Source organism: Podarcis filfolensis (genome assembly GCF_964270895.1).
Source record: "Podarcis filfolensis genome assembly, chromosome: 6".
NCBI classification, from domain to species: domain Eukaryota; kingdom Metazoa; phylum Chordata; class Lepidosauria; order Squamata; family Lacertidae; genus Podarcis; species Podarcis filfolensis.
Genome location: NC_139609.1, coordinates 98865963 through 98880290, shown reverse-complemented (window position 1 = coordinate 98880290; position 14328 = coordinate 98865963). Strand labels below are relative to the sequence as shown.

At 54.6% G+C, this 14328-nt stretch overlaps 2 protein-coding genes across 3 annotated transcripts; both read left to right on the top strand.

Annotated features, from left to right (window-relative positions):
• Positions 1 to 222: 222 nt before the first annotated feature.
• LOC310765258 (uncharacterized protein) lies at positions 223 to 8549 on the top strand (the record flags this gene model as incomplete). The annotated part of the gene is made up of 6 exons (XM_083620033.1): positions 223 to 299; positions 2766 to 3291; positions 4619 to 4792; positions 6701 to 6769; positions 6983 to 7084; positions 7831 to 8549. 6 exons carry the CDS (start codon positions 223 to 225, stop codon positions 8080 to 8082), a joined length of 1200 nt encoding a protein of 399 aa, XP_083476159.1. The 3' UTR covers positions 8083 to 8549.
• A 143-nt stretch (positions 8550 to 8692) lies between these two features.
• On the top strand, positions 8693 to 13870 carry LOC310764745 (uncharacterized protein). Of its 2 annotated transcripts, none has more exons than XM_083619206.1 (5): positions 8693 to 9104; positions 10968 to 11054; positions 11788 to 11860; positions 11976 to 12065; positions 13185 to 13870. In XM_083619206.1, the coding sequence occupies exons 1-5, from the start codon at positions 8892 to 8894 to the stop codon at positions 13385 to 13387; spliced, it is 666 nt and encodes a 221-aa protein (XP_083475332.1). In that variant the 5' UTR covers positions 8693 to 8891; the 3' UTR covers positions 13388 to 13870. The 2 variants fall into 2 exon arrangements, with proteins under 2 accessions (XP_083475332.1, XP_083475331.1); XM_083619205.1 differs by having other exon boundaries at positions 11976 to 12067; positions 13175 to 13870.
• Positions 13871 to 14328: the final 458 nt, after the last annotated feature.

Genomic DNA, 14328 nt, shown 5'->3' with positions numbered 1-14328 from the left:
GTGGCTCCTGCCCGGCCGGTCGGCTCCAGCTGTGCCCTGGCATTAGAGCAGGTGCTGGGGGGGCGGCATTAGGGCCAGCTCCAGCTGTGTTGGGGAAGCGGGGCTTGCGCCTAGATTACAGGCCATTATCTAATAAAGCCGGATTGGCGCACAGCATGCTCACGATCAGGGCAGTGGCACCGAGTCCTCTGGGGACAAGGTCACGGCCACCAGATGTGGAGGATGCAGCCGCCAGGCAAGGCGAGGGCCAGGAGCTGCCACAGCCCCTTCCCAGGCCCCCTCCGAGATGTTGCTGCCAGGTAGGTAGAGGGCAGAAGGAGGCCCTGTCCCTGCTCAGCGGCCCTTTCCTGTGCCAGGTACACGTGGGCACCTGTGCCAGGGTTGTAGAGGAGCATGTTGTAAGGAAACTCAGGTTGGCTTTCACAGGTACCCTCGAGGTCCACTGTGGATTTAGAGACATAAATGGAGGATGCCAAGGTAGCAAGGCAAGCTGCTGATCTCCCTTGGTCTGGACAAGTCTGTCAATCAAGATGCCTGGCAATACCCAACAATGGGCTGTCATCCTCTTGAAATAGGGAATACCTTGCCTACGGAATCCATTGTCAAAGACCTGCTTCATTCCTACATGGATACCTGCTCTTTTCACTGGTCAATTAGGCCATTCAACAGCCATTGGTCAAGCTGGTTCAGAGAGGGCGACTTACCAGGAATTTCCAGCTGCGTGACTTGAGGGGGTCTCTGAGCTTGGCTGGGGCTAAACACGGCTGCTGTGTTGCCCTTGGCACTATTTCAGACATGGCTGATTTGAACTGATTCCTTATATTTTTATGCTGCTTTTATTTCACATGAATTGCAAAGTGGCTTGCAAACAGTAACAATTGATGTTGTTGTTTAGTCATTTAGTCATGTCCGCCTCTTCCTGACCCCCTGGACCAGAACACGCCAGGCCCTCCTGTCTTCCACTGCCTCCCGCAGTTTGGTCAAACTCATGCTGGTAGCTTCGAGAACACTGTCCACCCATCTCGTCACAATTGATAGATCACCACGAATTCACTTATGAGCATGCATTTTATTTATGACACCTTATAATTCTTACAAGAAGTACATGCACCCTTGTGGCTATTTATGGCCCCTTGTGCCCCTGCAGAGCTTGTGTGCCTGCGTGCGCCTTGAGAACTAGAAACTTGGAAGTGATGCACATTTTCTCCCTGCTGCATGCTGCAGCTCAGAGATGTGGGTTGAGTCCCTGCTGCTGCCTGATCAAGGGAGAGTCAGTCCCATTCAGAAAGGTTGAAAAAGGAGTGGGGTGGAGCAGCCATGTCTGTGGGTGTGAAGGAGCAGTGATTGGGTGCTGGGTGGAGAGGCTTCCTCCAAATCTGCCAGGTGCTGGAGGAGTCTGGGAAAGCCAGCTTGCGCCAGGAGGAAGGGCCTTGGCGTAGCTCTTGCAAAAGGTGGTTAGCTTTGTACGCAGAAGAAGGTCCTGGATCCCATCCCTGTAGGGAACCCCTGAGCACACGTACCCTAAGTAGAGATGGCTGAATCAGGCCAGTGGCTCATGTATAAAGGACGCGGGTGGCGCTGTGGTCTAAACCACTGAGCCTCTTGGGCTTGCCGATCAGAAGATTGGCAGTTCGAATCCCCATGACAGAGTGAGCTCCCGTTGCTGTCCCAGCTCCTGCCAACCTAGCAGTTCAAAAGCACACCAGTGCAAGTAGATAAATAGGTACCGCTCCGGCGGGAAGGTAAACGGTGTTTCTGCGCACACTGGTTTCCGTCACGGTGTCCCGTTGCGCCAGAAGCAGTTTAGTCATACTGGCCACATGACCTGGAAAGCTGTCTGGACAAACGCCGGCTCCCTTGGTGTGAAAGTGAGATGAGCACTGCAACCCCATAGTTGCCTTTGACTGGACTTAACTGCCTGGGGGTCCTTTACCTTAAGTAGCTCATGTAGCCCAGCCTGCTGTTGTCACAATGGCCAACCAGATGCAAGCAGGATCCGAGCACAAGCCCCTCCCCTCGCATGGTTTCCAGCAGCTGGCCTTCAGAAGCATGGCTGCCTGTGATTGTGGAGGCAGAGCAGAGCCATCTTGCTCTCATCCTCTTTTAAAGCTCTCTGCCTCCTGCAGCAGGGAGTTCCTCGGTTTATGGACTGCAGGAAGGACTTCTTTTCATCCGCCCCGAATCTTCCACCCTTCAGCTTCACTGGACGCTCAGGAGTTCTAGTGTTAGGAGAGAGGCAAGAAAACTTCTCGATCCTGCCTTGCATAATTTTACAAACTTCTGAGCCTGCAGATCTTGGTGGACTACAGCTCCCATCCATAGCTGTCAGCCTTCCCTTTTTTGCGGGAAATTCCCTTATTCCAGCTGTTTCCCGCTGCTATCCCGGATTGTTAGATATCCCATAGACTGTCCCCGGGACAGGTGAGGCTGCTGATCCCTTATTTTCGAGGCTGCTGATCCCTTATTTTCAAATCTGAAAGTTGACAGCTATGCTCCCATCATTCCTGGCTCATGCCCTCCCCACCTCCCCCCTAGACTAAACGGCACTTAATAGGCCAGCGCTTTAAACTGGGTATCTGGGCTCCTTTTCTCTTGACTTGTGGCATTCCTCCCCTCGCCCAGTGATGCCCGCCTCTGTGTAACCCCAGGGCGTGTAGGACTCTGCTTTCATGTCCTCGTCCACCCAAGGCACATGCAACCGGGTAGGGGGGGGAGCTTTCCTTCCGGCTCAGGGTCCCGTCCCCCCCGCCCTGCGTGCGCTTTAGAAGCCCTTCAGGCGCGTTGGCTCTCCTGCGCCGTCCTTCTACTGGGATCTCCTCGGGGCAGCGACACCGGCACTTTCGTAGCCGGACGGTGTCCGGGAATGCGCTGGGTTCAAGCGGACACTTTCTCCTCGTCCCGCCTTCGCGGGTGGGGTGTGCTGGGGTGTCCCCTCTAGCCCCGTCCCAACCTCTCCAGGCCGGGGAGCCTTTGCGCCCGTCCGAGCGGACGGAAAGGAGACCGGGAACGGAAAGGCCTCTCGCGCGCGCTCGTCGCGCCCTGGAGGCCGTCGGGGGTGGATTCGGGATTTCGCAACCCGCGGCACCGGGAGGAGGAGGAGAAGGCTCCCGGGAGTTTGGAAGCGCCGCCTGCTGGGTCCTGGGGCGGATGCGCCGCTCCGGAGTGACGCTCCTCCGGGAAGCGCCCCGACGGGCGGGGAAAAGGGCCGGGAAGTCGCCGCCGCCGCCGCCACCCCGCCACCCTCCTGGTGCCCCTCGACGGAGGGACCTTCCCGGGAGCCGCCTTAAGCGGGTGCGCTACTCTTCTTAATATCCGGAGAGAAGGCAAATGGATCCGGCAGGGAGCCAAGCGGCGCGCCCCGGGCTCGACGGCGCCGCCGCGGACCCGCTCCTCCTCCCGCGGCGAACAGCTGCCTGCGGAGACTGCCGACGGGAGAGCAGCGCGGCGAGGGGGGCTTGGCACGCGGAGATGGACGGGGCGAGCGCCCTGGCTGCCTGGCTGGCTGGCTGCGTCTTGTGCGCTCCGGCGCTGCGCCTCTTGCTGCGCTCCGCCCCAGAGAGGCATTAGGGGCGGTGAGCGGGGTCCGGGAGCTGCCGGCCTGGGCTGGAGCACGTGGGGTGGTGGGGAAGGGGCTCGCTCCCTCACCTCCCCCCCCCCCTTAGTGCAGGGAAAGGAAACTGGCTGCCTGGTGCCAAGTCCAGAGGGCAGCCCCCACCTCTCCAGAGGGGCTTCTACCCCAGCCCTGCCTGGAAATGACTGAAACTCCTGCGTGCAAAGCATTGGGTCTACCCCTGAGCTATGACTCATTCCCCCCAAAGCAAGCAAAGATTCTAGTCCTCATTATTCTGAGTAAAGGGGCGAAGCAACGGGAACATAAAACGCTGCCTTGTAGCAAGTTAGTCCTTTGTCTAATGACTGGCAGTGGGGGGTGGCAGGCAGGGGTCTCCCCCCCCCCCCGCCCTCCCTGGAGATGCCGCCATTGGGGGTTGAGTCCCAGGCCGCCTGCAAGCAGAGATGGATGCTTTGCAGCTGAGCTGTGGTGGCCCCTGCCCTCCTCATCCGCTGCTGACAAAAACAGGATGCTGCACTGAATGAGGCGACTTCCTTCTCTCCCCCCCCCTTCTGATTATCCCATCCATGGTGCTTAATCCATGGCGCCTGATTTACACGTGCACTTGTGAACCCTCTCAGCCTTCTTTCTATATTTTATTTAGCTCGTAAAGTCTGTACAATGCTCAGTTGGAAAAGAAAAGCTCAAAGCGGTTCACAAGAAAAGGATCAAATTATCAATAGGGGGGGGGGACAAAAAACAAAAATTTAAAACTTTTAGAAAGTTAAAGCAGCCATAGACTAAAAACAGATGAACACCCACATCAGCGGTCTAAGGACCTTGAGTTCCCAGATGTCACATTCTGGCACAATTCGTTTGTTTGTTTGTTTGTTTGTTTTGTTTTGTATAACATCCTGATTAGGTAGAAATCCCCATAACCCACAAATGAAGTATTGAAATAAATGTTTGTCAATACAGGGAAGAGAGCTGGGGGTCTTAACTGCATAGCAAATTTGTGCCAGGGGACAGCTAGGAGGGTCTTGCTAGAAAAGCTGTTTTGTTTTGCAGGAGAAGCGTCTTACTGTGGCGACTGCTCCAAAGTGGGAGGGGGCACAGAAGACCAGCCCCCAGCAGGACATCTGTCCAGCCGTCCAGTCGCTGTGGGACTCCCGAGAGTCTCCGTGCCGGCGAGACATGTCAGCCCCTCAGATCCTGGTCACTGTCTGCGATGATGGGGCACCGGTAGGTTTCCTGGGGCCTCTGGGGCTACTGGTCCTCAGGAACTGAAAGCGGGTAGCTGGGGAAGGAGCTGTGGTGGGCTTGCCTCAGAACTGTGGGGTGAGGACGGCCGCTTGCTCTGCCAAGACACTAAATCAGAGGTTGCCTGTTGCCAAAGGCCCCAAACTATAGAATGGTAGAGTTGGAAGGGACACCAAGGGTCATCTAGTCCAACCCCCTGCAATGCAGACTTCTCAACTAAAGCATCCATGTTGTGATAAGAATTTTAAGGTCTTAGATATATAATAAATGTTCATAAATGGACCAACCAAGCACATACATAGATTGGCACAGGAAGACCGACCTGAAACCACTTTTGATTCCCAAACTGAGCAAATGTTTTCTCTGCAAGGTCAAAGGAAAATGGAAAAGCCTCCCCATTGTCTTTTCCTTCACAAATCCTGTCCTAAGGGTATGTCTGTGTTTGAATAGGGTGAGCCTGTGACCTGGCTCAGGAACTAAGTATTTATCATTACTACGTATTTATCTTTACAAAAGACTGGCCAGGCTCCCCAAGGTATCCAATCAAGTGAGCATTAATAGGTAAACTGCCAGACAGGAGATAAACAACAACAGGAGATAATGCACTCAGATTTCTGCTGTAGACCGCCCTTTCTGTGATGTAGGTATGATGTTTGTGGGGTGGTGGTCTTGGGTTACACCCCTTCTGTGATGTATGTATGATGTATGGAGGGGTGGTCTTGAGCTCCAGGGCAGGGAATTTAAAATGTCTATATAAGGGCAGGCACACCTTTGTTCTGGGTCCTCTTCCTTTCCTGCGTGTGAGGGGAGCACCCTGTTGCAACAGATCAATAAAGATCAGGCTTACTAGCTGCTTTGCTTCTCAGTATTCTCTGGTTGGCCTCTGTTATTTTCTCCTACCAATAGGGAACCTATGTAAGGTCTCTATATGGGCTCTTGTGTCCCCCATAAGGGAAAAAGGGCAGATTACCGTATTTTTCGCTCTAGAAGACACACTTTTCCCCTCCTAAAAAGCAAGGGGAAATGTGTGTGCATCTTATGGAGCGAATGCAGGCTGCGCAGCTTTCACTGAAGCCAGGAGAGCAAGAAGGATTGATCCCTCTTGCTCGCCTGGCTTCGCTTTGCTGGAGAGCCGCTGCGCAGCGCCCCTTCAGTGAGGCGGGAGGAGAAACGGAGCCCCTTCCATTTCTCCTCCCGCTTTGCTGGAGAGGCGCTGAGCAGACAGGGAGAGAACATTTTTTTTCTTTTTCTCCTCCTCTAAAACTAGGTGCGTCTTATAGAGCGAAAAATACGGGTGCGTCTTATAGAGCGAAAAATACGGTATTGGTTTACAACAATGTGAGATGGCCCTCCACCTTCTCCAAGGAAGGAGAGTCTGGCACCTTCCAAAGGAGTTGATTTCACTGTCAGCTCTTGCCATCTTCCTAATGTTTAGCCTGAATCTCCTTTCATGCCATTGGAATTGGTCGGCTCGAATCCTGCCCTCTGGAGCAGGAGAAAACAAGCCGGCTCCATCTTCCATGGGGCAAATTCCCATGGAAACTCCAGGAGGGGAGAGGGCTGCTGTTTGGCAGGGGACCCAGCCTGGAGAGAGGGAAAGCACCTGGCAGGCAGGCAGGATGGTGCTCAGGACCACAGCTGAGCACCCCCTGGCCTTCAGCCTGCCTCTTTCCAGCTCAGCCCCTCTCATAAGCTCCTTAGCCACTGGCGGCAATCACTTTCTCGTGTTAATAGGATCATGGCGGATCAGGGAGTCTGCCTCCACGCAGGGAGCAGGCGCAGGGGACCCACGTCTGGGGCAGCACCTCTGGGCAGAGGAGCTATCTTTGGGGAGGGGAGGTGGCAACTCAGCATCTGTGCCCCATTCCCTCCTCTCTTTCCCCATTGCAGCCCCAGCTGGACCGAGACGCCGCAGACAACGGGGGTGGCAGTGGCCCGGGGGTCTCCAGCGCAGTGGCGGTGAGTGATGGGGCCGGAAAGGGGTCAGGTGCTTCTGGGGAGAAGACAGGGGACTCTGCGTGGGGCTGGTGGAGATCCTGCAAAAAGGGGGACTATTGGGTTAAGACGATGGCTCACAACACAAATCCATAAAGGCAACACAGTCAAAACATACAGAAAACTTAAGAAAGGAGCCTCAGTGGGGAGACTGAGAAAGGGTCTTTCTCCTTGCAGCTGGAGCCCCTGGAGAAGGAGTGGCTGCAGGCGGCCGCCGGGGGCCATGTGGCCACTCTCAGCCACCTGCTCCAGCAGGACCCCACCCTCGCCTCCAAGAAGGTAAGATCGCCCAGCGGCTGGGCCCCTCGCAGTCAGTGCCCGGCTTGGCCAGCCCAGGCTGGTTCCAAGGGAGGGAGAGCCTGGGAGAGTCCAGAGGCCTGCAAGGAAGGGGCGGTCTGGCTCGGGCATCCAGCGTCCCCTCCCTCTGCCAAGGAGGGCCTGCTGCTAGATTGGGGGGGGGAATGGGGGTGCCAGAGGCGGATTTAGGGCAGCGCGACCAGTTCCCCTGCTCAGTGGCGAAGCTTCATGCTCTGGCGGGGGGGGGGGCGGAGAGCAGGCGGGGGCGGGGCTGGTGTGCATCCTGGGGGCGTGGTGCGCCACCTGTAGGGGTGTGGCACGTGTCTTGGGGGCGGGACATGCCGACTGGAGGGGCATAGTGCCCAGCGCGGGTGGGGGGTGCAGCCACAATGGCACCCCGCTGGGATTGCGCTGCCAGGGCAGTGTGCTTCTCCTGCACACCTCTTCCTCCGCCAGCGCCCCTGCTCTGGGTGCTGCGCCCGGGGGGCACTGCAGGGCATTGCAACTCTGCTGCAATGAACTGAGCAGAAGGGAAGAGACAGGGGTCAGGGGTCAGGGGTCAATGGGTTTTGGCCTTGCACAGGGCACTGCTGAAATCGGAAAGACCCCAGTCCGCCACTAGGATCGCCCTGCATCTGAAGGGGCTCCCTGGCGCTTGCCACCCTCCCCATGCTGACTTGAGCCCCTCTTTTCTCTCCCTCTCGTGACGCTCCTGCTGCTGCTTCCAGGATTTCATCTCGGTGAGTGTGAATGCTGTCCTTGATCTTGCACTCTGGGGTTCTGACCCACAAGGGGCTCCTGGCTGGCTGTCTTGCCCAATGCAAGGCGGTTCTTTTAAAATGAGATTCAGACAAACACAAGTGAGTGAGAAGATTAAAGATTTTGTTCTGAACAGCAAGCATTACATACATTACCAAGCAAGCACTTCGATCTGCCACTGGGAAGCCCTCAAGAAGTGGCGAAGGGACTCCCCCAGGTAGCCTCAGTTTGCAGGGCCCTGCGATCAATCGGTCCGTGCAGGAGCGTCTAATAACTCCACCCAAACCTTCCGATTTATAGAGAGCTAACCTGTGAGCCCGCATGGCTTGCCTGACTGCCTACGTGTTACTAGCTATGTACAGATTATTCATTAGCCACCTCTCCCAATGCCTTACTTTCTTTAAACAATGTCTAACATCAAGAGAAGGTACCCAGCAATATCTCTTCCTTCCCTTCTTACAGATTAGGGCACTAAAAGGCTGTTCTTCAGCCATCAAAGAGCTGAACAAGAGAGAGAGAAGGGAAGCAAACAGAGGCAGGGAGGAACCATGTTAGAGCGATATAGCCTCCAGATACAATTATCTTCCGGATAGATTGCCCTGTGAGAACAGGATGCTGCACCAGGTGGGACACTGGCCTGATCCTGCAGTCTCTTCTCATGTTCTTTGGGAGCCCAAGACTTCCCTGGGGGGTGGGGCTGAGCCCACGCAAATGGAGCTTTGGAGAGAAGCAGCTGCGGTCCTGGATCCGCCAGCCAGCCCTCCCTCACCTGGAGAGTGCAGAATCGGGTCAGTTGCCCCCCAGCCACCATGTCTCACCTGGTCAGGCTCTAACGCTCCCTTCTCTCTGTTTCCCTCCCCCATTGCCAAATCTGCCACCTGGCCCTTCTCCTCCCGCTCTGCTCAGGGGGTAAGTCTAGACCCAAGTGGGTCAGGTCGCCTTGGCGTAGCTCTGGGGGGGTCCCTGGGGGTCCCTTCTGCCTCAGGCTGCCTGTCCTCCTGATGGGCACTGTCTCTGAGACCCAGCGCCAATGCCACCCGCCTGCCTGGCACACTGCCCCTCTTTCTGTTTGGGGTGCTCTCTGCTTGTGACCCCCCCACCCCACAGCCTCCCACCGTCTGTTGTTTTTTGGGGGGGAGGTTCTCCCTGGCAAGTGGAGTCTCTCCTGGGTGGGGATTTTAATGACTCTTCTTCTCTCCCACGGTTGCTGCTGCTGCTGCTGCTGCCTGACCTGACACAGTTCGTAAGTATTCGGTCCCAACTGCTGATTTCCTCCCCTTACCCCTAGATGCCCCCTTCTCCTCCTTTTCTTCCCCAGAATCCTTCATCTCACATTGCAGAGTTAAGCTATGGAACTCCCTGCCACTGGATTAAGTGTAGGCCGCCCACCGATATGGCACAAAGTGACATGCATGCATCATTTTATTTGCATTGCACCTTTCCAGAGTTAGAACTGTGATCAAGACAGCTCAAGGGGGGGGGGGGGATACAAACATGACAGAAGCAGTCGTGAACAAAAAATAAAATATCAAAAAGTGCACAACCAAGTTAAACAACCTTCACAGAAATCATAATATCTAAAATAAAGATACAAAACAGCAACTGTCCCCCAGCAGAAAAACCCCAAGCCCAGCCCAGCTTTTGCAGTTGGAGTCAGTCCAGGCCCCTGAACAGGCCTGCGAGGCAGGGAGCTGCTCTTCCGGGTCTCCTGGCCAAAATTCACGGAGGACCAGAGGGCTTTCAGGGGCTCCTAGTGAGGAGGGCTCTGCAGGAGAGGGCACTGCTTGTGGGGTTCCCGGACGGACCCCTGTGTTGCATTCCGAAGGCAAAGGAAGGATCGGACCCTGATTAATGCACACCAGGCTTAGCCAAAACAAAAAAATTTTTTTTTCTTCCAGTAGCACCTTAAAGACCAACTAAGTTAGTTCTTGGTATGAGCTTTCGTGTGCATGCACACTTCTTCAGATACACTGAAACAGAAGTTGCCAGATCCTTCTATATAGTGAGAAGGTGGGGAGGGGTATTACTCAGAAGGGTGGTGGGAATGGGTGATTGGCAGATAGCTGTGATGAGCCTGTTGATGACTCTTAACGACTGCAATAGGTCTTACAGGAAAAAGCAAGGGGTGAGAAGGTGAAAAATGGCTTTGTCATGTATAATGAGATAAGAATCTGGCAACTTCTGTTTCAGTGTATCTGAAGAAGTGTGCATGCACACGAAAGCTCATACCAAGAACTAACTTAGTTGGTCTTTAAGGTGCTACTGGAAGAAAAAAAAATTTTTTTGTTTTGACTATGGCAGACCAACACGGCTACCTATCTGTAACAGGCTTAGCCAGCAAGACTCTGGGAAGAAGGGCCAAAAGCCACTCCTTCGTCCAAACCATTTTATTAACTCTTAAAAGAACTCTTACACAGCGTTTGTAAGAACCAATCAGATTTCCTCTGAGCATTTCAAAAAAACCCACTTGGGACAAAGTTAGATTGGAGAAATCCTTTTAACTACAAAGAACTAATTTGAGGAATGCATTTAGCAAACCCCGGAGGTCATAAACAGACAGTAAACAGGAAAGGAAGAACAGGCAAGGAAAGATAGTATTTACCATCTCCTTGTGAACTCTCTTCCTGGCCCTTAAGAGCTACCTGAAAATTAACAAAATCTACATCAAAGTTACCTCCTATCTTTATGGCCCAGGATGCCTGGGGAAGCAGCCGGTCTGTGTTTCAGAATGCTTATATGTGCCTGTCAGGCAGAGAAAATGGGCAGAGATGCAGAGGCTTGTGGGATTTGATCAGAAATTATTGTCAGTGACTCAAGCCCAGTCAACGCAATGCTTTCATCGCAGACACCATGGCTTGCTTCATTTTTCATAATTCCTCATAGCAACCCCACCTGACCCCCACACCCCTGGTTGGCTCTTGTGAGAAGAGGGTCCTGGGGCCTGATCCGGAGGCTCTTCTGATGCATGTGAAGCAAGCCTCCGCCTGTCCTGCTCCTGTGAGGTTCAGGGGTGGGCAGAAGGGGGGCTCCCTTTTTCTTGCTGGGAGGGGGGAGGAAGAGAGGAAGGCTCCCCCCCCCCGGTGACCCCCCTGCACTCTCCCCCCAGACAGCCCTCCACTGGGCAGCAAAGCACGGCAAGGAGGAGCTGGTGACCCTCCTCCTGGGCGCCGGGGCCGACGTCAACATGCGAGCGGTGAGTCCCTTGCAGGGCTGGGAGAAGGGGGCCGCGCAGCAAGGCGGGCTTGCCCCCCCCAATCCTGGCGAGAGAGGAGGTGTTGGGGTGCCCCTAAATGACCCTTTTTTCTCCTCCCATGCTGACCCCTCTGCATGAAGCATATGAGTAGACAAGGGCACCACCGCAGGTGTGTTTGGGGGGAGGGCATCCTGCAGCATCCAGGGCAGGAATTGCAGCTTCAGTGTGGAGCTGCTTCCTTTAACATGGGGGCCCAAGTGGAAGCAGGGGGGGCACAACAGTTGCACAACCAGTTGCACAAACCCAGCCAGATGGGCAGGGTATATTATTATTATTATTATTATTATTAATTATTATTTTATTATTTTATTTATCTCTCTGTCCATCCTTCCTTCTCCTCCACCCCCAATTCCCCCCCTCCTGCCCCTTTTCTCCTGGAACACAAACAGGGGGTGAGTATTCGGATGTGCTGGACCTGTGGGTGCATCACTTTGGGGGTGGGCAAGGCCCCCGAGAGCAGAGCCTGCTGGAGGGTTGCTGGAGACCCCAGGGGTGGGAGGGTGGCGCCCCCCACTCCCCATAAAGTAGCAGGTCCCCATGCTGTGTGCAGGCATCTTGGTGCCAGAGGGTGAGGGGGCACTCGGCAAAGCGCGTTTTGGGGGGTTGGGGGGTCTGGTAGTTTCAGAGTCAGATGCTTCAGGGCCTGTTCTTCCTCCTTCCGCCCCCCAACCAGGGCTACACCCCCCTGCACATTGCAGCTCTACACGGCCACCGGCGGCTGATGGAGCTGCTCATCTGGACCCACGGTGAGGAAGACATGCCCCCCCATCATCCATGCCCCCCTCCCTGCCAAAGGGGTCAGCCCTCCTTGGGGCAGCTTCTTCCTCCCCGATGGCACCTCAGCTCCCTGTCGCCCCACAGGTGCCAACCAGGACGTCCGGGATTACAGCGGCCGCCTGGCCAAGCACTACCTCTGCGTGGAGACCCCGGAGGGAGCCCCCACCCCACCCCGTAAGAACAGCAGCACCCCCTTCTTGCCTTTGCATGCACCTCCACAGGGAGGGCGGCCTGGGAGGGCAGGTTCAGGATGGGCCAAAGGAAGTCCTTCGCCGTGGAGCGCCTGGTTAGACTGCGGAACTCCCTGCCACAGGAAGCAGGGATGGCTTTGAAAGAGGATGGGACAAATTCACAGAGGAGGAGCAGGCAGTGATGCTCCTGCTTCCCAGCTGCCGGAAACTGCAGGAGGGGAGAGTGTGGCTCTTCGAATCACGATTGTGGCCTTTCCGTTGGGAGCATCTGACAGCCAGGCTCTGTGAATATGAAGAAGAAGAAGGAGGAGGAGGAGGAGGAGGAGGAGGAGGAGGAGGAGGAGAAGTAGTTTTATTTATACCTCGCCCTTCCCGGTTCAAAAACCAGGCTCAGGGCGGCTAACGACAAATTTAAAACACTTTAAAACACTTAATTATAAAAACAGCATAAAATACAGGATAAAAACATGAATGACAATAAAAATCAAAAATCAGTTAGATAATCCCCAGGGCTAGCTGGCTGAATTAGTCCTACTTGGGCCAGCGTGGAGGCCAGGGGAGAATTAGCTGTGGGCTCTCAAAAAAGGGGAGGGGGAGGGAAGAGAAGGGAAATAAAAGATCAGGCTGAATTCAAATTAAAGGCCAGGCAGAATAGCTCTGTCTTACAGGCCCAACGGAGGGAGGTTAAATCCTGCAGGGCCCTGGTCTCATGGGACAGAGCAGTCCACCAGGTCGGAGCCATCACTGAAAAGGCCCTGGCCCTGGCGGAGGATAGCCTGACTTCCTTAGGGCCTGGGACCTCTAAACATATTCATGGACCTTAAGGTCCTCTGCGGGGCAGACCAGGAGAGGCGGTCCCATAGATATGTGGGGAGGGGTCCCTTTCTGCTCCCTGTTTGCATGTGGAAAAGGGGAGAGGGGGAGGGACCCTAAAGGGGATTTGCTTGGAGCCCCCTTCCCAGAGCTTCTGGGTTGTCTGGCGGAAGGGCCTGTGGGGAGAGGGAGGGATGTGGGGTTGGACTAGATGACCCTTGGCGGTCCCTTCCAACTCTGCCATCTGTGTGAGCGTGCCCCCCCTGGGGGTCTGCTGGTGTCTCCCCAGAGCTGAGCCCGATCCGGGGGGAGCGCAGCAGGAACCGGAAGCTGGCCTGCCTCCTCCTGCCCAGGACCATCCACCCAGCGCAGAGGAGATGGGGCTCAGCCAACGACCTGGCAGAAGAGGAGGAGGAAGAGGAGCCCCAGGAGACCCCCCAGCAGCTGGCGCCCCCAGGCAGCTACCGGGCCGTGCGCAAGTTCTCTCGCTAGACAGACGGAGGCCCCCGGACTCGGCCAGCCTCTCTCTCAGGGAGAGGCAGTGGTGGCGCAGTGGTTAGAGCATTGGAGCAGGACCTGGGAGAGACCAGGGTTCCAGTCATTCCACGAGTGACGTTGGGGGCCAGTCGCTGCCTCTCAGCCCAGCCTACCTCACAGGGCTGTTGTGAGGGGGAAATGGGGGGGAAATGATGCCGGGCACCTTGAGGGCCGTGCAGAAAATGTTGGGCTATAAATAGAGCAAATGTTTTGAATAACGTTTTATATACATTACAGCCGACAGGTGAAGAATCAGAAGCACTCATTCTCTCTCTCTCTATCTCTTTCTCTCTCTCTTTCTTCTTCTTCCTTTGTATTTGTTTTTATTTAATCGGTTTTTTTACCTTTTGTATTCTAAAAAGATATTTTATAGTTGGTATTCATCTTTGTATATCTCCTTTCAAGCTTTAATAAAATATATTGGGGGGAAAGAGAAAAGGGTGGAGTATGAATGCAACAGATAAATAAATGAAACCAGCCCCCGCCCCCTTAGGTTAGCCCCCCGCCCAGCTCCCTTCCTTCCATGGCTGGCTGTGTCTTGTTCCAGGCCTCTCCAATAGATGAGGGACTCCAGGCCTCAGTGCAACATATCCAGGATTTGGTTTCCTTGGAATGAACATCAGCGGAGTCTGGTGTCTTTGGGATAGACTTCGAGATGGTTTTACTTATACATATATACAGCCTGAGCGTAGGATGGAGGGGTCACAGCATCGACATCCTTCTAGGAGATCTTGCTTTTCTATTATTATTATTATTATTATTATTATTATTATTATTATTATTATTTACTATTTGTACCCCGCCCATCTGGCTGCGTCTCCCCAGCCACTCTGGGCAGCTTCCACAAAGACCAAAAATACACTAAGATGTCACACATTAAAAACTTCCCTGAACTG